At 41.2% G+C, this 27,506-nt stretch overlaps 3 protein-coding genes across 3 annotated transcripts; 2 read left to right on the plus strand and 1 right to left on the minus strand.

Annotated features, from left to right (window-relative positions):
- Positions 1-772: 772 nt before the first annotated feature.
- On the minus strand, positions 773-14,186 carry mapk3 (mitogen-activated protein kinase 3). The gene is made up of 9 exons (XM_018672796.2): positions 13,654-14,186; positions 11,991-12,173; positions 9,879-10,068; positions 7,909-8,025; positions 7,697-7,811; positions 7,473-7,604; positions 6,518-6,627; positions 5,704-5,832; positions 773-4,749 (listed from the first exon to the last, which is right to left on the minus strand). The coding sequence occupies exons 1-8, from the start codon at positions 13,884-13,886 to the stop codon at positions 5,713-5,715; spliced, it is 1,200 nt and encodes a 399-aa protein (XP_018528312.1). The 5' UTR covers positions 13,887-14,186; the 3' UTR covers positions 773-4,749; positions 5,704-5,712.
- Positions 14,187-15,101: 915 nt separating this feature from the next.
- nudt9 (nudix (nucleoside diphosphate linked moiety X)-type motif 9) lies at positions 15,102-20,267 on the plus strand. The gene is made up of 8 exons (XM_018672800.2): positions 15,102-15,270; positions 15,926-16,216; positions 16,406-16,495; positions 16,904-16,990; positions 17,188-17,299; positions 17,941-18,087; positions 18,172-18,256; positions 18,394-20,267. The coding sequence occupies exons 1-8, from the start codon at positions 15,173-15,175 to the stop codon at positions 18,537-18,539; spliced, it is 1,056 nt and encodes a 351-aa protein (XP_018528316.1). The 5' UTR covers positions 15,102-15,172; the 3' UTR covers positions 18,540-20,267.
- Positions 20,268-21,733: 1,466 nt separating this feature from the next.
- On the plus strand, positions 21,734-27,306 carry si:ch211-11k18.4 (uncharacterized). Its single transcript, XM_018672801.2, has 12 exons — positions 21,734-22,019; positions 22,803-22,914; positions 23,338-23,431; positions 23,646-23,700; positions 24,071-24,211; positions 24,567-24,727; positions 25,101-25,199; positions 25,344-25,489; positions 25,585-25,756; positions 25,841-25,953; positions 26,334-26,418; positions 26,502-27,306. Exons 1-12 carry the CDS (start codon positions 21,902-21,904, stop codon positions 26,559-26,561), a joined length of 1,356 nt encoding a protein of 451 aa, XP_018528317.1. The 5' UTR covers positions 21,734-21,901; the 3' UTR covers positions 26,562-27,306.
- The last annotated feature ends 200 nt before the right edge of the window (positions 27,307-27,506 follow it).

Raw genomic sequence — 27,506 nt, forward strand, 5'->3', positions numbered from 1 at the left:
AAACATGGCTTATAATTTGTTAACAATGTTGTGAAACAAGTAATGAGAAAGCCAAGGGTTTTTAGGGAGCAGGGACTGGTTGGAAATGTCCAGCTGTCAGTGGTTTTTGTTTGTCCATGTAAACTATCCTGCACATGACTGAGGAGTCAGCAGCAGCACTGAGTCCTGCCACAGCCCCTCAGCTCTGCACTGCACTGATGTTTTATGCCACAGTATTTTTGTGTCACACTCTTTGTGAAATTATTTCAGCTAAAATGTCCTTATAACTGTTGAAGTTTTCCAGAAAGCTGCTGGAATGAATACAGGCAGGTTTAACAGTAACATTATTTATTCAGTGTGATAAATGAACGGCAAATAAGCGACTTTACGAGTTCTAATATTAAATAATATCAATGAATGGCTGCTATTTATAAGTCCAAATACCCTAGAGCCAAAGCCCCTCACCACTTCTATATGGCTGAACCATTTTGTGTCTCTTTATACAGTTTTGCATCATTTTGCGGTCATCTTGTGTCACTTTGTAGTTGTTTGTTGATTGATTTTCCAGTAAGAAAATGTATCAGCCGTACAAGTACTGATCACCTTCACCACCGGGGTGGCCAGTCCAGCTCCAGTGGACGCCTGCACCACCCCTCTGGGACCTGCCTCTCAGACTGAACTAAGCTGAGGGTTTGATTTGGTGATAAAGATTACCAGAGTTCACAGCACACTATAACCATAGAAGAACAAACTGAGAACTGAAAGAGGAAAAAAAGAAACCATCAACAAGCAGTTGTAACAGTATCAGGAAATTTTATTTAATTATATGTATATAATTCTGTTTCTTTGTTAATCGTTTAATTCATAATACCCATAGAATATACAGACTATAACCCTCAATAACTCATATCTCTTTGACAGTCTACTTATATCTTCTTTTAAAATAATTCCTTCTAAGATCTTGGAGGGGAAATTAAAAAAAACAAAACAAAACAAAACAAAAAGAAACCAAAAAAAAATCTAGGGTTTCAGTAAGATTGAAAACACTGCCAATAATAATCACGCCCATAAGAGAAATAAAGAGGAAAAAAATACAAATAAAAACATCCTATTAATTAAAAAATGATACAACTTTAACTCCCTTTTATGTAAAAAAAAAAAAAAAAGAAAGAAAGAAAAAAAAAGAAAAGAAAAATACAACAACTCACCAATATAACAATAGCAATAATAAGAACAGCCATTTAAAAACAACAATATCTGGAAACAGGCCTCGTGACAGACAGGCCTTTAGACTTGTCGATACTGTGTGAATGTATGTGGTGCGTTTAAGTGCAACTTTTCACAAACACACACAGATCCACTCCCCATCTATACAGAGAGAGAGAAGTATGTGTGTGAGTGTGTCAGGAGGATTGCAAAATATGGTCCTCTTGGTTCGTTCCCATGGTTACCCAGTGAGATGTTTGGTCTGGTGGCAGGTCGGAGAAAAAAAAAAAAAAAAAACAACAACAAAAAGCAAGCAGGGCCTGTTCAACTGGTGACCGGCTTTACATAAGAAATACATCGAAAATATCTGTGAGACTGTTTTTGTGTTGGTCAAAAAGAAAAGGAAAAAAAACAAACAGTTGCACAGATGTAAAAGCACAGGTAACTGCAGGGAGAGGGCCCAAAGCTGTGAGGAAAGAATACACACTTCCAACACACACACTCACACTCACACAGGACAAAAAGAGTCTTGGCTTTATGTTACTGATGAGCAGATACACAAACACTTTTACACACATAAATTACTGCAGACGATCCATGAGTCTTAATACACACAACAGGTGAAACTTAAAGCTGATCGAGCGGGATACGAGACGGGGGGAGGGGAGACACCAACTGAAATCAACAACATTGAAGGGGGAACAAAGCGTGGCTGGAAAGACAAAGTGCCGGTGTGCTGATTGAGTCATGTGATTGGAGCGAGTCTTCCTGCTTTGTATGACTGTCCATGATCTCTGATTCAGGTGAGGAACAGTGATTTTCCCGAGGAGGGAGGGAGGAGGCAAAGCGATGGCAAAGTCAGTAATATGGGTTAGAAGGTCTTCACCAATCCCATGGTGCAGATGCACAGAAAAATGGGTGAGTACATAAAAACAGAAGGGGGGGGGGCAGCCCTTTGAGTAAAGCGTGGCGAGAGTCGGGAGGGGCGAACAAAACGGAAAAGCGTGTCACCACATGCACCAAAACGCCTCACACTGATCCATCCCAGAGTGCTGGCTATGGCTTCTGAGAGAACAGCCTGTGATGCCGTGCCCTGAGAGAGACCATCCAGTGCATGTGTTGGTCCATTTTTTTGGGGGTGGGGGGGGGTAGTGGTGTCTCTTACTGGTCCCAGTGCAACAGGCAAAAAATTAGTGCAGACTGAGCTGGTGACTAAGCTGGTGCTCCACCAAGCAGCAATTAGTACGGTCACAGAGAGGAGGGAGCAGACACTGACAGGAACTATGAACACAGAGATAGTACACATATGCAGCCATCTCACTGTAACACCTACATCAAAGAATGTACATCCAGTATGTTAAAAGGAAAACACACACACATAGGCAAAGGGAGGAGGGAGGAGGGAGCAGGAGCACGAAAAAGAAAACTGGGCAGAGAGGGGTAAACTGGGATATACTACAGTACAACCATGAAGTGATAATGGTTGCTTGGGCAGGAGTAACCTGTACAGGCACTCCTCCTGGGACATTCCTGGGTGTGACCGTTTTTGTTTTTGCTTTATCAGTAACGTGTGCAGTTTCCTCAGGAGTCCCGAAGGAGGCGCTTGTTCTCGTAAAAGTTCGCAACTGAGGAGCTCTAAGCAGCGGCGACAGACTCCACAAATTCACGGCCAGTTACATTCAACTCTTGCCTCTTCCCACGGCAGACGTGGCGTGTCGCAGCAGGAAAAGCAGGTGTTACTAAGAACATTAATAAAGATGACATTCCATTCAGATGAGCCAGTGACAGGGTCCTGTTACCGTGTGTGCTGGATCGCTGGACTGATTTACAGTGACATTTAAGAGAATGGAGTCATTGTCCGACATAACTTATTTCACCTGTGCTCTTTCCTGCTGTGACAAAGTCAAAATGTCTGCCGTGAAAAAGATATGCAGGCCGAACTGATTGTAATCTGACTGCATTTGAGTATGGCCGCTTGAATTAATGAATATAAAGTTGGGCCTTCAGGTTGTCCCACATCAAACAACAGCAGATGGGAACGCAGTCCAAAACAAAATTAAAAAAAAAAAAAACCCACAGCATTGCACGATGGAAAGGCTGATGTAAACCAGACCCCCCTTTTCCAGAACAGGTGTTCCCTAAAAATGGTTTTGAAAATGGAAGAAAATTAGAATTCAGAGGAGCTCAGGAACGACAGAGCGCTTCTATGGTGAGATGAGCAGTTCACCGGTCAGGTGCTATTTATTTGTTACAGGAATGTAATTTAATATAACAAAGTAATACTGACACTGGAGCAGCTATTAGATGTTGGTTGTATTTAATGGAGAAGTGATGTTACAGGCCCGAATGTGGACAATACAGTAATGTTATACCAGTGTCTTACATCATTTACCTTGTTTTGTTTTTGGTGTTTAAAGCCTCTGATTCTTATAATTTGGTGGTAATTTGTAAGAGTTGTTTTGATGTGGCACAGAGCACCATGAGTGTTCTGGAAAATGGGGATAAGGCATCACAGTTTTAGGATCTGAATGAACATGCAATGATGGAAACTATTTTATGCCCTTTGCTTCGATCCGATTGGTTCCAAACATGTAGCGCCTCCTGAATATGTAGCTGTTCGGTTCAGTTCAGTTTGTCTGCCCTTGATACGAGTTGTAGGTCAAGAAATGTAGTTAAGGTAAAAACTGATATTCCTTAGTTGCTCCCCAGCCAAGTTCCTTGCATCTCTCTGCCACTTTGGTAAATTTCAGGAATGCATGCATTCATATGAACATCATACACAGTTTTTTTTTGTTTTTTTTTTACAAAAAAAAAGCAACACCAAAGAAATCTATAAACCTGCCAACATGCCAGTAAAAACACTGAATGTTTGTCTCAAAATCAAGTGTTCAAAAATGACTTGCAAATATAAACCCCAAAACATACAAATACGACTCTGAACTGATCCGAAAACACTCAAACAACGGTATACAAATGAAAACTGCGACAAGCACACTTAAAAAGAAAAAAAAAAAAAAGCTTTTATATTTTTTGTATATACATACACACACCCGATTAGCTTCCCCGTTCTTTTAGCCCTCGATTTTTTCCAGGTTGTAATTTACATGGAGCAAGACAAGAGAGTTACGGTGTTGGTTAATACAGTAGTATGTGTTTATATGAGAGGGAGCGACAGAAAGGACAGACAGATCAGCGACAGGTGCAGGAGAGATGAACAGAGGGGGTTTGATGAGGAGAGAAGGAGGAGAGGAGATGGGCAGTGAGTAACTGCAGATGGGACAGGGTGAGAAAACTAATGTGAGGCGAGAGGAGGGAGAGTCCAACATGGACAAAACTGAAACAGTACGAGTACGACAGACCCTAACCACCCCACCCAACCACAGAAATCAAAGTTAAACTTAGCTCTCTCTTGCAGTAGAAATGGAAAGATAAGCAGTTAAATGTTCATATTTCTTGTTTTCTCTTTTTGTTGGTTTCTTGAAGATTCATTTTTCTTTTAGTTTTAGCATGTCGTTTGGAGCCTTCTTGTTCCGAGCCTCTGCATGGCTTTGTCACTCTTTAGGGCTATGAAAAGCAAAAGAAGAAAAGCTCTTAGAAAATCCAGACTAATGAAGTCACATTCTCACTGTCTTAACACTCTAAGATCAAATAAAAGAATTTTAATGGGTTTTGCCTTCATTCCTATCATTTGTGATAATATCTGACCACAAATGTCTATTGCAGTCATTTACTACATGCAAACCTGGGAAAAAAAAAACAAAAACAAACTCTGCCTTAAACAGCAGCCAAAAGGTCAGAATTTTAACTACGATCTACATCAAAAATGTTCCACTGTCAGATCTTTCACAGGCATTTAACCTGCCACAGTTGTTTTCACTTCAAAACAAATGGTTTAGATAATATAATGTCACCACCTTCCCACAGTGAAAGGAAACACTAAAGGTCAAAACTAAGGAAATAAGACCCAAAGTTGTACGAAAACAAAGAACAAAAGAAGTTTTCCCTTTAATTTTGGGTTGTGAGGTTCTGTCGACCCTGTAAACATCAGCGGACTTCAGCATTTGGAACAAACTTAAAAAAATGTAATTTTTTTCCATAATTATGTGTAAAATATATTTTTTAAAAAATCTAGGTAGCCTAAGTATGATCTGTCTGTTCAGTTACACAGACATTTACAGGTCTCTGGCATCGTGTTTCCAAATACTTCTGGGAATGAAATAAAGTTAACATGAAGCTGGACCTGTGCAGGTTTAATATTTAAACATTACTGTCCTGTCCTGGTTTACTAGCTATAAAACTTGCAGTTGAGGTCAGTGTGTGTTTTAATGAAGCTTTAATGGCAGGTGCTCCACTGACATCTAGTGGTCTCAATCCAACTGATTCAATTTAGAGCTCTCACATTTGAAAGAAAATCAGACATGGGATGACACAAAGCATCTGTTTGACACAAACTAACAGCTGATTGATGCTGGTAGAGGATGCTGTGAAGGTGTGTGTTTGGGTTTCATTCTTAGGTACCTGTGTGTCTCAGGAGCCTTGGTAGGTTTCCTGGAAACGAGCCGTTTCCTCAAAGATCAGTTCCTTCAGCTTCTCCTTGGGAAGGTCGTCCAGCTCCATAGAGAAAGTGAAGGGCTCCTCTGCTACCGGCTACACACACACACACACACACACACACACACACATTTTACATCTTGCTGCTAAAATTGAGAAGTGTGGTTTGCCAACTGTTAACCTCCATTTCTCTCTTGTAATGTTCTGCACACAGTTATTAAACTTCACAGAACAGCAGCAGCAATGATCTGGAGGTGGTGTTTTGAAGAAATGTAGGCTTTACGGTTACTGCTGTTAAGTAGGAGAAGTCTGAACAGTGAAAAACTATGTCCAAAATGATCATGATGAAACAAAAAGGAATGTAAAGGAAGAAATCCAACACTTTAATTACTACAGTACAGAACAGTGATTCTGCCTACACCTACATAAATTAAGATGTGATTAATGATTACATTCTTTAACCTGTCTCAGACTGATCCATGGAGCAAACTTAATACTAATTGCATTCCACTCACAGCTAAGAGGCTTCCCAGCACAAAGCAGAAAGGTTCACAATTAAAGCTTGGCTTGTGCTTGGAAAAAACAATGACTAACATGTCTGAATGAATAAGCCCTTCTGCCACCAACATTTGTGTAAATCTCAATACTTGGCCAAGGAAGGTTTTTTTTTTTTTGGTTGTTGTTAGTCTTCTTCAGTTTGTGCAAATTCTTCCTTAGAGTGCAGAACAGTTTTAATATTGATGGTGCAATCATTCAAAAAATGTATTATTTTTATGCGTACCTCATCTGTGGGATCGTAGTACTGCTCCAGGTAAGGGTGAGCCAGGGCTTCCTCAACGCTGATGCGCTTGATGGGGTTAAAGGTCAACATGCGGCCCAGCAGGTCCAGAGCTGCATTAGATTCATCAAAAGTTAGTTTAGTCACCAGGTTGTGCAGTGACGACAAATACAGCTTTTCTAACAGCAGCATCTCTTATATTTCATTATCAAAACGTTAGAGGACTGATACTAGAACAGCCAAACTTCACTTTAAAAATAGTTAAAATCATGTCATTCGATTTTTTTTATATTATTATTTTCAAATTACGTGTTACATATTGTCTATTAACAAATTATATACATACATTTATAATAATAATTCAAATTAACTTAAAGGAAAATTGAGTTTGATTTTAAAGTCTCACAAATTTAAATAACCAATTTTTAAATAAGAAATGATTTACATTTTTTATTTAAAACAATCAGAACAGATTAATACCATGATAATTCTGCTATCCAAAACCCATTACCACTTCACTGGATAAATCTCTAAACTAGCTTCTCAATCCTTATAATTACTGTGACTTTTTAAACATTTTACAGAGCCCATTTAAGAATTTTGTACACAGTATTAAACAAAGTAATTCTACATTAAAAGCCTGTTGTACAAAAGTATTCCCATAATATAAATAAATGTGACTTTTCAGTGCATTTGTTAATCCCCACTGATCCAGTTACAACAGAAGCAGGAGAATCTGTTGACCTGTAATTTAATTTTCACAGCCACCAGCAGGTCTGACTGCACAGCGGCATCTGCTGATAACTGCAAATCATGATCAATACAGAGCTCAGTAGTGCTTCACAGCAACTTTAGCCTCCATCTGCTTCCTTAGAATAGTCTGTAGGTTTTGTTATTTTAAATAAATAGGTCTTCTTTTCTCACATTTCACTTCTACAGCTGAGTGGCATCACTGTACCTTTTGAGTCCGACTTGTAGAAGAGTTTTTCCCAGGGGATCTTGGGTTTTTCGGGCAGAGACTGCAGGTAGTTCCTCGCCTTCATGTTGATGATACAATTCAGATCTTCTTGAGATGGAGAGCCAAGGACGCCTGCCCAAAGAGGAGAGAACGGGGGCACCTTTCAATATGGCTGCTCATAGTGTTAACATCTTGTGGAAATGACTGTGTGCACTGTGTCTCACCCAGTATGTGGTTGAGCTGGTCCAAGTAGTGTTTCCCGGGGAAGATAGGCTTGTTGGACAACATCTCAGCCAGGATGCAGCCCACTGACCAGATGTCAATGGACTTAGAGTAGCCCTGAGAGACAAACACACACACAAACACACACAGAGTCAACAAACTGAGAAACTATGTAGTCAAATACAAAATCCACATCAGTCACTCAAACACCTACCTTTGAGTTGAGCATGATTTCTGGAGCCCTGTACCAACGTGTAGCCACGTACTCGGTCAAGAAACCTGTGTGGTCGTGCTCAGGGTCGGCTATCCGTGCCAGGCCAAAGTCACAGATCTGAGGATGAAACAAAGGGTCAGAGGTTAGAAACATCAGTCCAGTAGCTGGTCACACTTTGTCTCAGATTTACAAAACCATCCTCACAGTCATAGACTTTTCAAAACTGAACAGCTGACAAGAACTGGTTGGTAGGATGACAGATGGTAAGGCTGTGAGCAGCTCTAATAGGTCGCCTTTTATGGTTATTTCATAAACTTCATTTGTCTTGCTTTATTTTTTAATCTTGAGGCTCTATTTTGAAGGCTTCTAAGTTATGTTTTTGTTTCATAAAATGACCAAATTGCAGGAAATCTGCAGCCAGGCAATAATCCATCTGAGTAATACTGTACACAATGTGCAGAGATGGGGAGAAATCAGGGGCTATTGGGGGAGTAGAGGAGGATTACTCTGGTAATGTTATTTTGAAGTTTTCAATCATTTTCCCGGTTTTACTTTTGTTACCTGTTTTAATTGAATTTGATTTTATTTGAAAACAATCTTAGTCTTACATTACACATACTAAATATATACACACATTAACTAACAACAGTGGCACAAAGCCACAGATGTAACATGTAGCTGCAGTTGCAAGGGTTTATTTAGGGTTTTTTTTTTTGTCCTGGAGAGGAATGTATGAGAAAGCCGCTACAACATGTGCTGCCTTTGTTCTTCACTCCTCCCACATGATCAACTAATCCAGGGATTGATGGTTGGCTGCCGAGAGTTCACAAGTGTACTCTGAGGCTGAACAACACGCCAAAGAGCTACGAGAACCCTGATGGCTTACTTCACCCACAAAAAATAAAAAAGCCACTGGCAATGATGGCCTACGTTGTGTCTCTCTCAGCTTGTGCGCTGTGTTCTTCGATATCAATTTGTGTTTCCAGCATTCTCCAAAATGCGAGTGGAGAAAGAAGTAAGAGTGCTACAGGGCTGTTGTTGCCAGCTGAGGAGTAGCCAGGGCCACGCCTCTGACACATTAAAACATCATGCAGCTGTATTGTGCTACGGAAAAAGCCCTCACTCTAGATCTAATGTACTGACACCTAACTGGATAATTTATTCATTTACACTGTTTAAATAACCTTTAGCAGTCTTGCAGCAGACGCTCCAGCAGTATTTCACTTTCGGCACGCTAAAAAAAACTGAAACATACAGACCCAAGAACGAGTGGAATCAAGAAGAGAAAGTGCTTTGAGGGTATTTTTTAACAGCGTCTAAATCCAACTGTGAGTCATTCAAATATGAAGTATATGCAAACACTGAAAATATATTTATATTTTAAAGCTTTACACTTAAAAAGAAACCAAAAAAACCTTAAACCATCATCCATTTAAACAAGATAATGAGAGACTATTGTCATAAAACTGTCTGAGTTAAAGCATAAAAACAGCACACTTCATGTCTGAAAGTCTGCATCATTAATACAGTAATAACTTGCTTTTCTTGGCAGGGTCACAACAAGCAAGGAAGGGCCTGGGTCAATCCATCACCCATACCCAACATTCCTGTGATTCTTTCTTGCTACCGGTACCAATGTTTAAATAAACATAACGGCTAAGAAGCATTATGTCTGTTAGCTAACTGAACACAAGCATTGGAGTTTAATGCATCATGTGAGATTAAGGAAATATCCCCTTTTGTCTCCAAGAAATGAAGTTAAGCGTACCTGTTAGCACATATTAACTTCAAATCACAGGGAATGACTAATAACTACATTTACAATATATAAATGTAACACACACATATACTGTATACTCACAAATTTTTACATGGAGTTTTCTTGTATGTGCTTCTGTAAAATCTACTAGAAATCCCTTGTCGTCACCAGTGATGATGGTGTGTGTATGTGTGTGTGTGTGTGTGCTGACCTTGAGGTCACAGGTGGTGTTGATGAGCAGGTTGGAGGGTTTGAGGTCACGGTGCAACACGTTGGCCGAGTGAATGTACTTGAGGCCTCGCAGGATCTGGTAGAGGAAGTAGCACACGTGGTCGTTGCTCAGCCTCTGGCTCTTCAGCAGCTTGTACAGGTCCGTCTCCATCAGAGTCTGCACAATGTAGCTGGAGAGACACGCGGGGTCAAGGAAGACAACGGCCGACAGTATCCGAGACAAAACATAAAGGGCCGTTCTTAGACGTCTCCCTGCATTATTCAGCAGTGGAGGTTTATGAATGAAATCGAGCCAAGAGCTGCTGACTCATACTTCATATTGTACTTTGTTTAAACTTGTATTCACAGGATTTGGGTGCTCGGAGAGGCAGTGAGGCACAGCATCGTCTAAACCACACTCTAAAGCTAATGATTCTCATGTTTTCTAGGCTCATATCTTGTGAACAGACCTGAGACAGTGAGACTTAAACCTAGTCAGATGGTCAAATACATGCAGTGATTATGCAATACATGAGATACCTTAAACCACAACAGCAGCTAAAATGCCTTTGAGAGTTGTTCTGTCGTGAATATGCCGGATACACATAGTCACAAGGGCCCTAGGAGTCCAGAGGAGTGTAAAACATCTGCACTGGTTTCCTTTGGCAGAATTTTGCAGGACTACAGGAGGTTACGTTTCAGGGATCTGTCCATGACTTTGGTCCAGACTGAAACATTTCAAAAACTACTGGATGAATTGCCATGAAATTTGATACAGGAATTTATATCCTCTTCAGGATGACCTGTAAGAACTTTAGAGGTCCTTTAACTTCTCCTCTAGCGCCACCATCAGGTCAACTTTCCACTTTTCCTCATACTATGGTTTAATATCTGCTAATTTCGAAACGTTACCGTCTGTGCCTTACTCCTGCCTCTCAGAGCTGCTGGCCTGGCTGCAGACGGACAGTCATGTAGATATAAGCGGCCCTGGTGTTGGTGCTGTCCCTGAATATTGTAACATCAGCCCTAAATCGGGAGTCATCACAAGTCAGCAGCAACACAATACAACAGAGTGAAGCAACCAGGCAGATCAAACAAGAAAACCAGACAGAAAGACACACACACACACACACACACACACACACACACACAAAAATACAAGGGTATCACACATTTCCTTTCCATTTTTCAGGGGACAAAGCAGCTTTTCACAGAGAAACTGCCGGGGCAGCAGTCAGTCACAGCAACTCACTGACCGGCCGTGCCCACAGTCCACTGCTCACTGCTCTGTGGACGGTCACTGCTGTCTGACCGGAATAAAGCAGCTGAGTGCAAACAGCAGACATGTTGAATCATAACTAATAAATTCTTGAATGATCAGTTTAAAGGGTGTCAGATAAATAGATTGACTGAGTAAAGCTGAGATGAAATGTCCCTACAGTTCAGATGGGTTACTTTCAACATCTGTGCTTGTATATCACTGAAAATTATCCTGCATTTTTAACTCTGGCCAACATATCCATGCTACTTAAATAAAAATTGTGGAAACTGAAATTCAAAATTATACTTCATATGTAGCCTTCAGCTTGTGAAGCCAAAACATTAATGTCTCCTGCAGGTTTTCTTCCCCTTTTAACTATCGCGCTGAACTCTTGATCAAACTGGTCTTGAAGCTCTGTGACAAAGGTGTAGTGACTGAAAGCTGGATTAATAACTTTTTGTTTATTTGTGTGGTTTAACCTCACATATGGCCTCAATTATTTTTTTTTAGTCACAGTAGGATTCTTAAAGTCACACACTTCAAATGAGAAAAACAATGGAGTTAAAAGTAAGAGCACAACCAAAAAAGAATCAAGTTATTTCTCTTTGTTTTCTTTGTTTTTTTTCAATGAACTTTTAAGGATTTGTGAAAAAATTATAGTTTAATTAAAACTGCTGATTTCAATTGCAACTGTGCAACGGTGACTCAGCCTGAAACAAGGAATGAAGCCCTCACAAGGGTGACTTACGTTTTCTAATCCTACATTAAAATAAGTTCAGGGAAATGGTGATATGTGCATGAACAAAAGACAAATGCAGTGTGCGACCATCCTGTAAAAGAATAAAAGGATACACATCCCTCATGTTGTCAATGTGCCGTGCCCTGAGAATGTCGTTGATGCCGATGATATTCTCATGGTGGAAACGCAGCAGGATCTTGATTTCCCTCAGCGTGCGCTGGCAGTACGTCTGGTGCTCAAAAGGGCTGATTTTCTTGATGGCAACGCGCTGGTTTGTCATGTTGTCCAGGGCAGAGCTGGTTGGGATTGGAAAGCACAAAACAGGTCTCAGATTACACACTGCACAGTTCACACACACTGACTATCAGAAACTGGGCTGCTGCTAAAAGCTCCAAAAGGGCGTTGCGGACCCCCTCCGCTGCCAAGATGCACATGTGACACACGTCTTTTTTGCCGTGATGTGTTGTGAAGTGCTGTAGGTGTAGGCCTGAGTGTAGGTGCAGTGTCAGTGTGCGGTGTAGGTGTGCAGTAGATGGAGAACGGGCAGTGCTGAGAGCAGCTGTGATTGGTGTGTTTCTGGGTCTGCTGCATCTGTGGTTAATCTCCCTGTAAATTTCAGGGCCAAACTTATGAAAACCCATCAAACCTTTCACTGATTGTATAATTGCCTTTGTGGTAGGGGGGGGAAAAAAACATCTTACTCACACACTCACCCTCAACAGGAACAACAGTTACATCACATCTCTCCTATTGGTAAAAGCATTTCCTCTTATTGCACAACACACTGCATTAACTGGGCAAGTTCACATGCCTGTGTACTTTCTTTCAATGATTGACATGAACTGTGACATTAACAATCACAGCTGTGGCAAAACATCTGCACACCTGGACAGCAAAGGCCATGCAGTTTAGTAGCTGGTGTAAAGCACCCAACTAAAATACTATTTGGTTTTCTTTCACTGTACCAACCAGTGGGTGTTGACTGTGTTTACAAACACCAAATGCTGCAACAGTGGAATCACATGACTTAGAATAGCACCGTGCTGTCACTCTCCCGTTGGGAGTGATCTGCACGGCGTGTCCCGTTGAGATGGATGTGTGGGCCACGGCTCTCGCGGCTGCCGTCCACTTTGCACTGACGCGCAGCGCTGTCACATCTGATCGTGTTCACAGCTCAGCCTTGATAGCAGTGACTTGGCATTGATATCAAGTGCAACAGGGTTGCTTAACGTGTCCACGCAGGGCTGTAGATACATACAGCGATGACACGAGGAAAGGCCTCGCTACAACACTGACAAATCCCTCTTGCATCCTCTGCTGCGGCTTTGCTGCAGGCTGAATGTTTAAGAACTGAAGTAGAGATGAACGTGACTGGGAGGCAGATACCGGACGAAAAAAAATAATCACTACAATGATAACTAACTTAAATTTGCGGTCAAATGCAGTCTGCAGAAGATTTCTGATCAGATAGCAAACTACGTCCTGCGCAATCACTCCCAATCTTGTTTCCTGTATAGCTCATAGCCACGCCTGTAGCTTGGCAGCTAACCTGCTAACCACAAGATAGGCTTCTTGAGGTTCAGCAATGTCCCGATGTTGGGCAGCTGCTTAAAATACGAACATCAGGACCGCACTTACATTTTACGTACAACGCTTGTTGCACACAGCGGCTAAGATTAGCTGGCTAACAGTATTTGCTAACAAACAGCTTATGTTAGCTAGCACTTTTGATTCAGATACTACGGTAGCCCAGCAGAGACGACAAACACAACTCACCACACCATTCCGTATGCCCCCTCCCCGATGTACGACAGATTCGTGTAGCGGGGGCCCACGTCAAAGATTTGGCCCTTCACGGACTCGGACCCGGATTTGGGTCCCGCAGCTCCGGGCGCTCCATCATGCGCAACAGTGCCAGCCGCCCCAGCCGCCCCAGCAGCGGCAGCAGCGGCAGCAGCGCTGTTGGAGCCTGCGGCCCCGACCGCTGCGGTGCTGCTCGAATCCGCCATTCTTCCTCTCCAAACCGCTCCTGCTCTGTCAGAGTATTTCACCGAGGAACCGCCGCCGCCTTCAGCACGGTTTAACGTCTGTCCGAGGCTTTAACCGAGCGGATTGTTTGACTGACGGAGCAGAGTACCGACCAGGCCCTCTCTACTACCGGACTGTAAATGGATTTCGTGCGTGAGCGCGGATTTGGTCTCAGCACCGAGCGTAAATGCGCGTGCCAAACTACGGTAATACATATGCGTTAGATATGTGTACTGGAGTGACTTGTTTGGGCGGAGTCACGCCAGCTGGCTACTGATCGAATCAGAGGCACCGCCTACTTATCTCTATTGTTAAAACGAAACAAGCGCAATCTGCAAAATAAACATGCAGCAGCCGCGAGTGGGCGTGCCGAAATATGTTGCATGCTGCCTGTTATGGCAAGAATTATAGAGTTTATAATCAAAATGTCAATTCATCGATTTTTTTGTGATGAGTCACGCTTGATTATCACTAGTGTTATCTAATAAACGGCTTTGTACACCCATTAATTGTTGTGTTGTGTTGCCACAGGTGCCTTTTGTTAGTGTATAAGGACTAAACTGTATATCACAATTAACAAAATACAAAACAGGATTCGGTTATTGTTGGTAGAAAATGTTAATGTATGGTGCAGACTTACATTTTATACATATTCATATTAGTCTATCATGTGAGAGTAAAGACCTCTTATTATAATAAGAAAGGGCGGACTTAGCCTTTGCATTTTTCTGTCACAATAAGCATTACTGCTAAGCAGATAATGATGAGTTGGATATTTGTTGTATTTTAACATAGCAAAGGTTTTCACATAATCAATTAGATTTTATAATAATATGTTTGTTAATTTTCACCCCAATTTTCCCCTTGTAAACACACAGTACAAAATACAACAAACTGATGCTTCGGCAGCCAAAGTGTACACTACCAAAGGTATTTTAAAAAAGAAAACAAACAACTAAAACCTCTAATTACTAGTTCTTCTCATACGCATACACAGCATATTTAAAATGAAAATAAACTATCCAATAATGTTTCATCAAACCTCACATAATTACTGTGTAAAGCTGTATAAAATCTAATACGGACCTACTTGTTTTACATTTATTTATTTGTTGGAGGAACAGATTCAGCAATAAGAACTTGAATGTGGTCACCATGGAAACGAGGCTGTAACCACACCCATTTGCCGACGTCATCGCGTGCACTTCCTGGTTACGGTGCAGCAGTGCATGTTGTGGTTGTGGGACAGATCAATTTGTCTCAAGGAATGGTCCATTTTCTCCTGCGACCGAACTGGATCAGCAGGGTTCGTCTCGCGCTCACTCTCCTCGGACTCCCGTACACCGTTTGCACCTCCGGAGTCAGGTATGGACAGTAACGTCAGTTATAAAGGTTTATCTGGAAGCTATGAACATTTTACATTTATATACGACAGTATAGATAGGCTTTAAGTTAACATTAAAGTCGAAATAGTCAATTGCTGCTGCAGCTATTTCTGTCAGTTGATCGCTGATATCCTTAGCAGAACCAGGGGATAAGATTAAAGTCATTATAACAGTTATGTTAACCGTTAGCTACTGTTTTCGACATAAATACACAGTGTACTAACATGACTGGCGTGCAAAATCTAATTTGATAGGATAGCAGTATGATATATCAAACTAAACGTACCAAATTATTGCTCAAGGTTTGCAAAACTAAACCATCAGTCATTTAGGCAACAGATGTGTGTGTTGTGTAACAATAGCTCACATCCTCTTGTCAGGATGATCCTATTGCTCTAGTGACAAGCAGTAAGGTGTTTGGTTCCCTCCTGAATGTTCGTGTTTATGTACAGGTTTTTTACGTACAGAAGATTTATGCAGAGGTAAGGTGTTTTCCTATAATTTGCTGAAGAGCCAAGAAGGAAAGGAGTGGTTGTGTTCGGGCGCCAGGATCACACCACTGCAGCTGCGGGGAAGGCAGAGCCGGGGCTCACTTACTGGATTTCCATGTCTCATATTTCCTCCCTTCCTTACAGGTCTGCCATCACCTGCCCGTCTTCTTATCCTTTAAGAACCGGTCAGCCCATCACTTCACCAATCACTTCCATTTGCTGTAACTTCCGCACGACCACTGTCTGGACAATGCCGTCTTCAGCAGCGCCTCATGTAAAGGCCAGATGCCCCCAGTATCCAGGATCCAAAATCAAGCGCTTTCCTGTGCCTGATGACAAGGTGAACTGGAGTCAGAACTGGCCGCAGTATAGTCCAGTCAACTATACCGACCCTTTAATGACAAAGAAGCCAGCATGGGCGGATCCTGATATTGGGTGAGCTACACACACCTAACTTACAGTGCATCAAGTATCGTGAGTTAGATGTAGATTCTCTTGACTGTTGTGCGACATTTAGACAGAGATTTTTTACTTGTGTAGCTCTGTCTCTTTTGTGTTATATATGCTGATGGTTGACAAAAATCATTGACAGTTTATTAATTCCAACTTTTGCTTGTTTTGCAGCACTTTCTCTCCAAGTTTCAACTCTGTGGATGGTGCTGTGGACAGAACAAGCTTTGATGGCAACTACAAAGTGGAAAAGGGAATACCACTGTAAGTCTTTGAGTTCCAAGAGAAACTGTTTTACTCAAAAAACAGGTAGTTCACATCTGCATTTTGCAATTTTCGCGCATTGAGGGGTACAAAGACAAAAGTCACAGTATCAAGACTTTGTATACTGTAGCAGTCCTGATGGCTAATGTGTTATTTTCAAATTTGAAGTGGCTGCAGAGAGCTGCTCTCTCCAAAGGGATCTGTAGTATTAGCAACCCTTTCACATTCCAGAAATATTTCATTAAATGTTAATGTCAGTTGCATCACTGAAGCTTTAATACTAATGCACAAACATGTCAGGATAAGTGGCTTGAGTGCTACAGAGTTTTGCACTCATATGAGTGCTTCTTATTTTCATTTTGACCTTTAAGTAACTTACATTAGCAAATTCACTTTTTACACATTTAGAAATCCTCATGGACGGACAGGGTTGGCTGGTAGAGGTTTGCTGGGACGATGGGGACCCAATCACGCAGCAGATCCTATTGTCACCAGGTAACTTTTTCTTTACTACATCTGTATTATTCAGATGCTCACTAACCACAGATCATTACTCAGTTTAGTTACCTAAAGAATGTCTCAAAAGAGGAAAACTCAGTCTATAACACGTTATCATAACTAAAGAACAGGGAACTTTATACACCTTACAGTTTTTGTTTTATAAATGCCTGATGTATGTCGCTGTCTGGCAGATGGAAAGTAGATGCCAAAGGAGAGAAGGTGAATCACCCAGTCACCAAACGGCCTGTCCTGCAGTTTGTGGCCATCAAGAGGAAAGATTGTGGGGAGTGGGCCATTCCTGGGGTCAGTAGCTTTTACATTTCAGAGTTTACTGATGTGATTGGTTGTTTAGTATGGAAGGTCATTTCTGTCAATGTGATGAAAAAAATAATAATTTGAAATCAAAATAATTACTTAGTATCTCAAAAAAGAGAAACTGCTCATTGCTTTTTTCAGATAATAAGCAATTATTTCTGAAAAGAATTCTCATTATAATGACTTACAGGATCCTTTTTTCCTCATTACATTGGCAGAAATCGGCTTCTAAAGTTTTGCGCTCAATTTTCTCTTCAACTCATCCAGTGTGTCATTCTACCTTGGTCTGTATTGAGCCGAGGGGGTGGGAGGGGTTGTCCACGATAGGCGTCAGCTTGGCCAACATCCTCCTCTCACCCACCTCCTCAATGTCCAGAGAGCAGCCCAGGACAGAGCTGGCCCATCTGACCAGCTTATTCAGTCTCTTTCTGTCTCTCTCTGAGGATCCACTGCTCCAGCAGACCACTGCATAAAAGATGGCAGAAGCCACCACAGAGTCATAAAAGGTCTTTAGCAGTGACCTGCACAAATACACAGCCGTGACATGGAGAACGGTGGTTCTGGGCATGCCAAGATGTCATGGTCCTGTGACTTGCATCTTTATGTGTGTGCACGTGCTTGTGTTGTAGGGGATGGTAGATCCAGGGGAGCAGGTTTCTCTCACGCTGCAGCGGGAGTTCTCGGAAGAGGCGCTGAACTCCCTTTCAGCATCACCATCGGAGAGAGCAAAACTCCACGAGCGCATCACCAAACTTTTCAAATCACCAGGGTTTCAGGTCAGCAGTTGATTCACTTGTTTGCCTTCACATTTTATTCAACAAGTGCTTCTATAATCTTTATAATCTTTTTTTCTCTCTCAGGTCTTTAAAGGCTATGTGGATGATCCTAGAAACACTGACAATGCTTGGATGGAGACCGTTGCAGTCAACTTCCATGATGACTCAGGTACTTAAATACCTAAGTAATCCCGTTTGTTATTCGTGCTACTACAGCTCCAGCAATTTGCTCCTAAGACATTCTCTGTCTGTGGGCAACAAACAGCCTTTTTGTTGGACAATGAGATATCTTTGTTGTTACTGTAGGCAACAGTGTGAGTGAACTGCCGCTGCAAGCTGGCGATGACGCGGGACAAGTCAAATGGGTCGATGTTGACTCGTCTTTCGCCCTCTATGCGAATCATTCCCATTTCCTGGAGCTGGTTGCCAAAGAGAGGAAAGCCCACTGGTAACCAAGGATGAAAGACTCTGTTCTGACTCAGTGATGAAGCAAATATTAAGAGCATTACTGCTCTCTAGGTGCTGAGTGTGCTTGTATATTTAAGATGCATGATGTACCTCACTAACTTAAACATTATAATCACAGTTATGATAGTGAAAGATGAATATACATCTCATTAGTTTCGCAGTTAACAACATACAGCAACATTGTGGCTATGCAGTTTTAGACTAATATAGCAGAACTTATAATATGAATGTAATCAGCAGAGGATGTTTTTCCAACAGTGTTGGAGCTGACCTTTGACCTGTGTAACAGAACAGAAAAGAAGAGAGGAAACATTAAAAAAAGGGACTGAGACATGCAACTGTAAAAAGCAAGATGCTGCTCTTCAATGGCACACTTCACCAAATGACAAGGCTAACCACGTTATTTCTATTGGCACAAATTATGCTAATTTATTCTATGTTAACAAGGATCGCATTAACCCAGTGAGACCATGTTAGACCAAACACAATGAGCTGCTGAACATAAGACATACTACATTAATATAAGTGTGATAGGGGGGGCAATCGGAATGAAGAAGTGCAGACTTTGATCTTTCCATGTGAATAGGACGTGAAGATGTGGTGGAGCAGTGCTCTGAAGCTGAGCACAGACAGACTGAAGCCAGAGGACAAACATGTTTTCAAGCGGTAACAGATGGTAGAAGGAAAGGCCATTTTACAGTCAACAGCCTGCCTTTCCAAAACATTCACATCAGTATGTGTCATCTCACTGGTGGGCATACTTATCAGTGAGGCTGGGACAGGGAATTAAGCATTAAATGGTTTGTGTGTGTTAGGATTACTGATACAAGCACTTCTGTCATCGAAGAGAGTCAACAACAGACGACTGAGCTCAGTTACAGTAATGAGAGATGGCTGCATCATCTTAGGTTTCTTACTTTGCTGTAAAATCAGTTTCATAAGATGTGATATGACTGTTCTGTTTGCTGTAAAACTAGTGAGGACTGTCACTAGGCACTGATGGGAAAGAGAGTAGAGTATGACTGCAACTGGTTTTTATCAAGCTGGGAACTCTTTGGGGCTTTATTGAATTAGGCCCACAACAGTTCTGAGAGATGCCAAAAATACTATGAGCTGTTTTTATTTACAGTCATCACTGATCAGGCCTTAATATTTGTCTGTATGACATAATATTCAACTGTTTTAAGGTATGGGTGAGTGTGGAGGTTCTACTGTTCAAATATTATTTAGTAAAATATTAAAATTCTTCACACCCATACAGACGCTCAATCAGCTCTACGAGACTCCCAGTGCACCCAGAGCACTTACCACCTCCACCAGAGCATTTATAGTTGGGCCACTAATAGCATTTGTGTTGTGGGAAAATCCTCTGGTCTAAATAGTTTAAATTTTTCTGCACTAATGTGATTTTTGGCTTGTGGTTAGTATAAGACAAATCTAAACAAATGATAGGATGAGAGAGCTCTGTCACTGAGATGCTTCACAGCCAAGTGATCAAATGCTATAATATACTATAATACTATAATGATTTTGACTAATGGTATGCATAAGGCTTCGCTGATTGGATTGTTTGTATATGCTGTAATGTGAAAATGAACCCACAGGTTGTTACAAACTTGCACTGAATTTCTTTGAAGGTGTCTGACGGTGAAGTGTCTGATACTTTTTTGTTTAATTTGACTTCAGATAGTAAATAATTGTGAATTCTTGAATTGATTTGTTCCTTTTTTTCCTCACAAAGTTTACACGTGTCTTGAAACTGATCATTACATACATTGTGTACAGTGCTGTAGTTATTGTCTTCCAGTCTGGGTACTATTAGCTGTCTTTCTTCTGTCTCATGGTAGTATTGGAAGCAGTTATTCTACCTTGAGACCCTTTACACTGTGAGGTGCTACAAAACCAATAGAAATGCAATTATTTGTTTCTTGTTAAATCTTAACAGATCTACATAAATGTCTGATGTGTAGTTTTTGTGTACAAAATAATAGAATGGACCAGTGTGTTTATTTGGACTAAACAGCTTCACAGACAAATTTCTATTCATTGTATTTGTCTTAGACTGTGAAGTTGACTGCTCTCTGTTGGCTATTGTGTAATGGATGGTCTCATCTGTAATCATTTACTAAACTGAGTGTAATGTTTTTCTGAGTGGCCTTGAACGAGGCAGGCTTGTTTTTTTGCCAATGTATGTCTCAGCAGTGAGCTATCCTGCATTGTTACTGCGGTTTTATATTCTATAATGTAAGTTCAGCTGGGAGTGCAAAAGAGTCTTCTAAAGTTGACAGCATTTACATTACACACTGTATTTTTTATATCTAAAATAATTTAATTCAGTACATTTCTAGAAAGTGTAATGTTACTGATTAGGAAATGTGTTACTGCTCATTGGACAGGTTCAAAAGCCAAATGGAAAAGAAAGATGTCAAGGTGTAATCACTTCTAAATGGTTGTGTTTTCAGGCCAGGCTCAGTGCTAAGCACAGTCTAATGGTATCATGGATTCAGTTTTCCAGACACAGCCCCTTTCTGTGTGTAGCTGTTAATGTTAGGGTGTAGGCTATGGCTGTCTACAAATTTACTGCAGAGGTAATTGCATATGAGCTGACAGTCTGGTTGAGAATGAAAACATATTGCATCCTCTCCACATCTTAAGCTCTGTATTTGCCTTAATATCACTATTATGGGAACTTATCAAAGGGGTTCTGTTCCCCAGCTCTCAGTGTAATGGGCCTACACTTGAGGGAACTTATCAAATGGATTAGGGGTTAGGGTTTATATAACTGTTTTGAAGACTTGTTCCTAAACAAAACAAAACAAAACAAAAACTAAAAAACTAAACTTAAAAAATCTGGATGATATTTATGAAAAATGTAACTTAAATAAGTAAAAATTGACCCAGACATAACAGGAAGGTTAATGTGTGTTAACAGAATATTGAACTGGGGAACACTGGGACCATTACTCAACCATGTGGTCCACAAGCTGCTGCTAATCTTATATTTTTATAAACTGTGCATTTATATGCAAATTTAAAAAGTATGTCATTACTTTACTTTATTTTCCTCTCTTGAGTGGCAGTGTGCATGTGTAGGCCCTTGAAAAATGCCTGTGTTGGTCATGTGCATGGTGTGACACGACATTAACAGATGAACTACATTACCCAAAAGCCTGTGCGACAAAAGTCGCTGAAGCTGACGACGTGGCTGAGGTACGCCTTAACCCCGTGTTTCAACCGACCGGCGCGATTCAAACAGGGCAAACCGGCTTTGTTCAGAGAGTCCTGGACTTTAGCTACATGCTTGAACAAGTCTCCCTGAAACTTTGATACCACCACCGTTTGAACAATGTCTGGGAAAATCAAGAGTCGAAGTGCCGCGAATGTAGAGTCGATATCTGGCGGTGTTTCCTGCGATGAGCGCATCTTACGGGATTGTCATCAGCTGTACACGGAGCCAGACAGTGGTGAGTTGGCTGACATGTAACTTTGTGAACGCAAAACCTCCCTGGATGTTGCTCCAACACCGACTTACATGATAAGTTAAGATAGCACGGCCGCTTGCTGACCGGGGGTTAGCTAACTCAGTCAGTGGAGTTACCCCTGATGCTGCAAGGGGCTAACTGTTAGCTAGCTGATATTAAGCACGGATTTGGTGATTTGGCTGACGTTGCGCCAGACAACGTTGCAGCTAGTTAATTTAGCCACTAACGGACGTAGCATCTTTTGTTAAGTTATTAGTTAACAACGAGAGGCACACAATGGGGTACAGCGACGTCTTTGTATTGTAGCTTTTAATGTAGTTTTGGTATAACCTAGTTTGTGTCAGTTTACAAGAGACAGTTCAGCCAGGGGCGTCGATAGGAAGAAAGGGTCCAAGAAAACTGAATGAATATATTTATTCATTTAAAAAAATCCTACTAAAATGTTTGTGACCCCTCTCCAGCTCCTGTTTCACTCAAGTAGAAGTCTTGCTCCCGGATCCTGCAGGTGCAGCCACAGCACCATGATGACTGGACAGATACATCCTTTTAACAAAAACTAGTACACCAGTTGCAGTAATCATCCTGTACCACTTGCAGAATAGTTCATATGCATGTTCATTTGATCATGTTGAGAGCGGCAATGATTAGTTGATCAGCTGATTAGTTGCTGGAAAGAAAATGAATTGGTGTCAATTATCAGAAAACCACTGGTCAGTGAAAATAGTTATTTGTTGCAGCTCTAATCATGTTTTCTATCTTGCTCAGGGTTGATCACAGTGGCTGAATCTGTTGGTGTGAAGCTGCTGCCACCCAGGAAAAAGATCACTGTGATGCTGATGGGCAACCACTCTGCTGGAAAAAGCTCCTTCATCAACTGGTAAATATCTTTTGCCAACGTATGTCTCAGAGGACTTTACAGATAGCAAGTCTGCCCACCCAAGATCAAACCACTCAACAGTTACCAAATTAAACTGCTATGTAAACTATAGATTAGAAAGAAATCAGTATGCAACATTTAAATCACACTGACAGATATAACAGGTCTACCTAGTACACCTAGTCTAAGCCTGTCCATCTTCGTCAGTGTCTGTAGCATGCAGTTACACCAATCCTTGGCACAGTTTGTAAGCAATTTAACTGATGAATGCAATCCGTAATGCATGAGCACTATAGCATCTTGCTGTGAATTCTCGCATCAGTCAATATTTTTACTGAATAATTTAGTTTGAATTGATTTCGTTTGGACAGTGGACCTAACTGACTTGGACACAAATATATTCCTTCCGTCTTTCTCTGTCAGGTATGTGGAAGAGCACATCCAGCGCACTGGAGTGGCTATTGAGACTCAAGGCTTCAGTTTTGTTACAAGTGGACGCAAAAGAGAATCTCTTACAGTGAGTGCAACAGTGCTTTGTCTTTGTGAAAAAGGTGTAATATATAAAATATCAAAGAAAGGTCATTTCAAAATGTATTTGTCACTCACAACAGCAGCCATTTAAGTCACTCCTCACAAGTGACTTCAGTAGTGTTGTGATTTCAGTATTTGAGTGGCCTGACACCTGGATCACACACACTGTCCCACTGGTCTTGCTCTTTTTTTTTATTCAGGGAAATGCCACTCTTCATCTATATCCACACTTCAAGCCTCTGCAAGAGTTCAAAGGTGAGATTTTCAACTGCTGCCAAGATCCAAGATCATGTTCCGAACTGCCCAGAGACTTTCTGTACTTGTTGTTATTTGTCCTTACATTTAATTCAAAGTAATTTGCATGTATCGTGTGGAGGATGCAGCATCAAAAAACAAGAATATGTGTGACAGCACACTCACAGTTCTACACTATGACAACACTAATACAACCACCACAGCCCCACCCTGAAGCAAACAATATAGTTAGACAGTCTTGATAAGATAAACAGGGATGGTTGATGTGTTATTCAAAGAAGCGTCCAGGTTACTGTGCTGCACATTTGTCAAATCAGAACAGAGGAGCTATCTTTGTGCTACAAATTTTCCAATCTCATTTGATTCCTAGGTGTTTCAGAGTACCTGAGCACAGAGATCTGCACGTCACGTCAGAAACGGTTCAGCCTGGTGACATTTGTGGATTCACCAGGCCTGGTGGACGGTGACATGAAGTATCCCTTTGATGTAGATGAGGTTATTCTGTGGCTGGGTGGGTAATGCTGCTAACTGACCTTGGCTGCTGTTGTATTGTAGTTATCGAGGGTCCCCTGAAGCTTTGTGACAGCTGGTGTTGTGACACTGAGTTATTTTAAATGGTATTCTTTAAATAGAACAAGATGAGAGAGACATTTGTTAAATCTGTGACATTAATGTTAGGCTCCGGCTTTAAGGGTTACCAAACCATGTTGGATCCAAAATGTAAAATCCTGTGTGCAGTGTATTATGTCTAAATACCACCCAAGTCAAAATGTATAGGACTATACATATATAGGATAGTAGTAGTTTACTCGTGTAAAAATTAACCTTTCAACCTGTTGTGGAAAATAATGCTCTGTCCCTCTCAGGTGATCTCTGTGACCTGATTCTGGTCTTCTTCGACCCCATGGGTCAGGCTCTGTGCAAGCGCACACTCAATATTGTGGAGAGTCTGAATGAGAAACACGGGGAGCGGCTGCGTTTTTACCTGAGCAAGGCAGACGAGGCAGGGGGAGAGTCAGACAGACAGGTATGAATGAAAACGTGTTGTGAGAAGGTGACTCTGTATCGCCAAGTCAAAAATGGAGTTCCTGTGCCTAAGAATACTAAAATAAATACATGCAGTGCTTATATTGTCTGACCCAGCCCCGTCTATGAGGAATGATTACCTAAACAGAACATGTCCTCTTCATGTTAAAGTGTGTGGGTAGCTAAAAGCTGCTGTCAAGTGTCTTTTCTACTGTAGGTCTGTTTCAAGTATGTAGGAGTGCAAAGAACACAAATGGAAACTCTTTCCCATAAAATATAATCCTAACCGAATCACTAGACATACTCTGTATAATACTCAGAAACAGGAAATGATATCCTCAGTCTGTCTCCTTCTGATTTTTTTGGTTTCTCAGAGAGTAATGATGCAGATTGTCCAGGAGCTCTGCAAGCGACCAGGACTCAACAAATGTGGTTTTGACATGCCCACCATCTACATTCCCAATCCAAACAAGGTAAGAACTGCACTGTGATTGACTTTTAGTTGAATGTCAGCTTTTTAAGCTCATACATCAGCTCTGTTTGCTTGTTCTTGTGATTCAGTTAGTTTAATCAACTCACTGACATTTCTTTTTTCACCCTTGTGTTTGTCTTCTCAGCCAAGTCGCTGCGTCAATCAGATCGAGGAGGTTTGTCGCACCATCGAGAAAACTATTAACCAAACTGTCCAGAATACCCTCAACTCTCTAGAGAAGGACTGTGAGCTCATTAGTGAGGCCATCACCGATAAGCTCAGTAATGACAGGTAATGCACAGAAACGCTTTGCCTTATGGACACACACACAGTAGCATCAGTCAGAGGTGCCTTCAGAGAATAACCTCGACCCTCTGCTCTCACAGGCAGACCAGCGTAGAGAACCGACGAGCGCGCTTCAAGAGCTGCCTCCTGACTCTGCTGGGCTTCAGCATCCCAATGGCTCTGATGGCTTTACTGGTGCTGGGCGCTCTGTCCAGGGAGCTGCTGGAGGTGGCTCTGGGTCCCCAGGGCACGGAGACTCTCTCACTCTACATGGTGAGCGTCCAAGCAAATATACAACATTCACAAAGAATCTCAAAAGCGCTTACGTCTAATTCTAGCTGTTCTTATAATCCACAGACTCCCATAGCGAGAATATTTGAGTCCCTCTCAGTGGAGCAGCAGCTTTACAGCTGTGGTGCACTGGTCCTTCTCTCTTTCCTCTTGCTCATCATTGCACGCTTCTCCTTCAGGTAAGAGAGTACCATCTCAGCACTATCACAGTGTTTGGTTTGTTACCAACATATCAGTCAAGCTCTACTTTTTTTACATGTGTAATATGCCATGCATCTCATGCTTCTTGCTGTAGAGATATAGCTAAATATTACTCTATTCTTCAAACTTCACGTTCTTGCTGTGGCATTTTCATTTCCCTTTATGGGATGGAAGAGAGAGATTTTAAACAGGAAGCAGAAACTGGTACTAGTTTCCTGTTAGGCAGCTGCATTTGATTATGGCTCCCCATGGATTTGGAGTATGGCTAAAAACAAAGTGTTCCATTTTCCGACCTCAGCATGCACTGAATGTTCATAAGTTCTCTGACTCTGAGGTGTTTCCCTTTAATCCTTCGCAGGACTCGACCAACCCTGTCCAGCAAACAGAAACGGCAGCTGCAGGAGAAGCTGGAGTACGTTCAGGAGGTGGTCAAGACCAAAAAGGTAATGTGAATGTGACTGACTGTGAAGTGTTACTGGCAGTAAATAGAGATGTGTGTTTTTATCTGCCTGTCTGTTGTCTCTAGAAAAAGCTCTATGAAGAATACCTCCGCCAGAGCGTCAGCGATCAAGACATGGATTTGTAAAGAAAGATGAGACGCACACAAAAGACTCAGCAACCCCACAGTGACGTAGGACCAAAAGATTTTCCGAGGTCTCACACCAGCTTTCATGTTACTCTGACCATGCAATGCTGTTTCTTTTTTTAAGTGTGTGGATGTAAATTACAGTTATAAGCACGTTACATTCGTAGAAACCCATCTAAGTTCTGGTGCTTTGAATACTGTAAAGCCTGTGCAACTGTTAGATGATATTACCTCTGTAAAAACTGTTAAACCACACTACCTGCAGATAAGTAGGCTTCTGCCTCATTGCAGATGAGCTTTTGTTACTGATAACTTACTTGTGAGCATTTATAAACATGTCCTCTGTGCCTCTGCTCCATTCAAAGGAATTCAGGCTTATACCACTTTAAGATATTTAAAGAATTGCTAACTATTTATAATATTACTTTATTTTGGTTAAACGGCATATAGCACTGGTTTACACAAGTCACTTTGTATGTGTTACTGAAGACTTTCACCAGCATTTTATACGGTACTGTTTCGGATCATGAAGTTACAGTTTTGGTCTTAATTCACAAATTTATATAATCAATGTCTGTGTTATAATATGTAGAATATTCACTTATCCACAAAACTCCTGCAATTGAAGTAAATAATGATTGTGAACCAGCAATCAAACATTTTATCAGTGACCAACTTTTTGTACTTGTTCTACATTGTGACTATGTTTTAATTTCAACTGATTAATAAAAAAAACTGTTCATTATGTGACGTGATGAGGGTTTTTCTTGAACTCCCGAGCAAATGGGGAGTGAAAAAAGGAGGAAGGGGCATCATATTTTAGGAATGATCTTGATTTAAAGATCTTATGAAAGCTTAAGTGATTTCTCTTTTTTTAAGTAGTGCTTTTATTTTGAAATATTAGCGTTTCAAGACCAGCTCAGTGAATTGCAATTCTTCAAAAAA

Source organism: Lates calcarifer, linkage group LG11, assembly GCF_001640805.2.
Source record: "Lates calcarifer isolate ASB-BC8 linkage group LG11, TLL_Latcal_v3, whole genome shotgun sequence".
Taxonomy (NCBI): domain Eukaryota; kingdom Metazoa; phylum Chordata; class Actinopteri; family Centropomidae; genus Lates; species Lates calcarifer.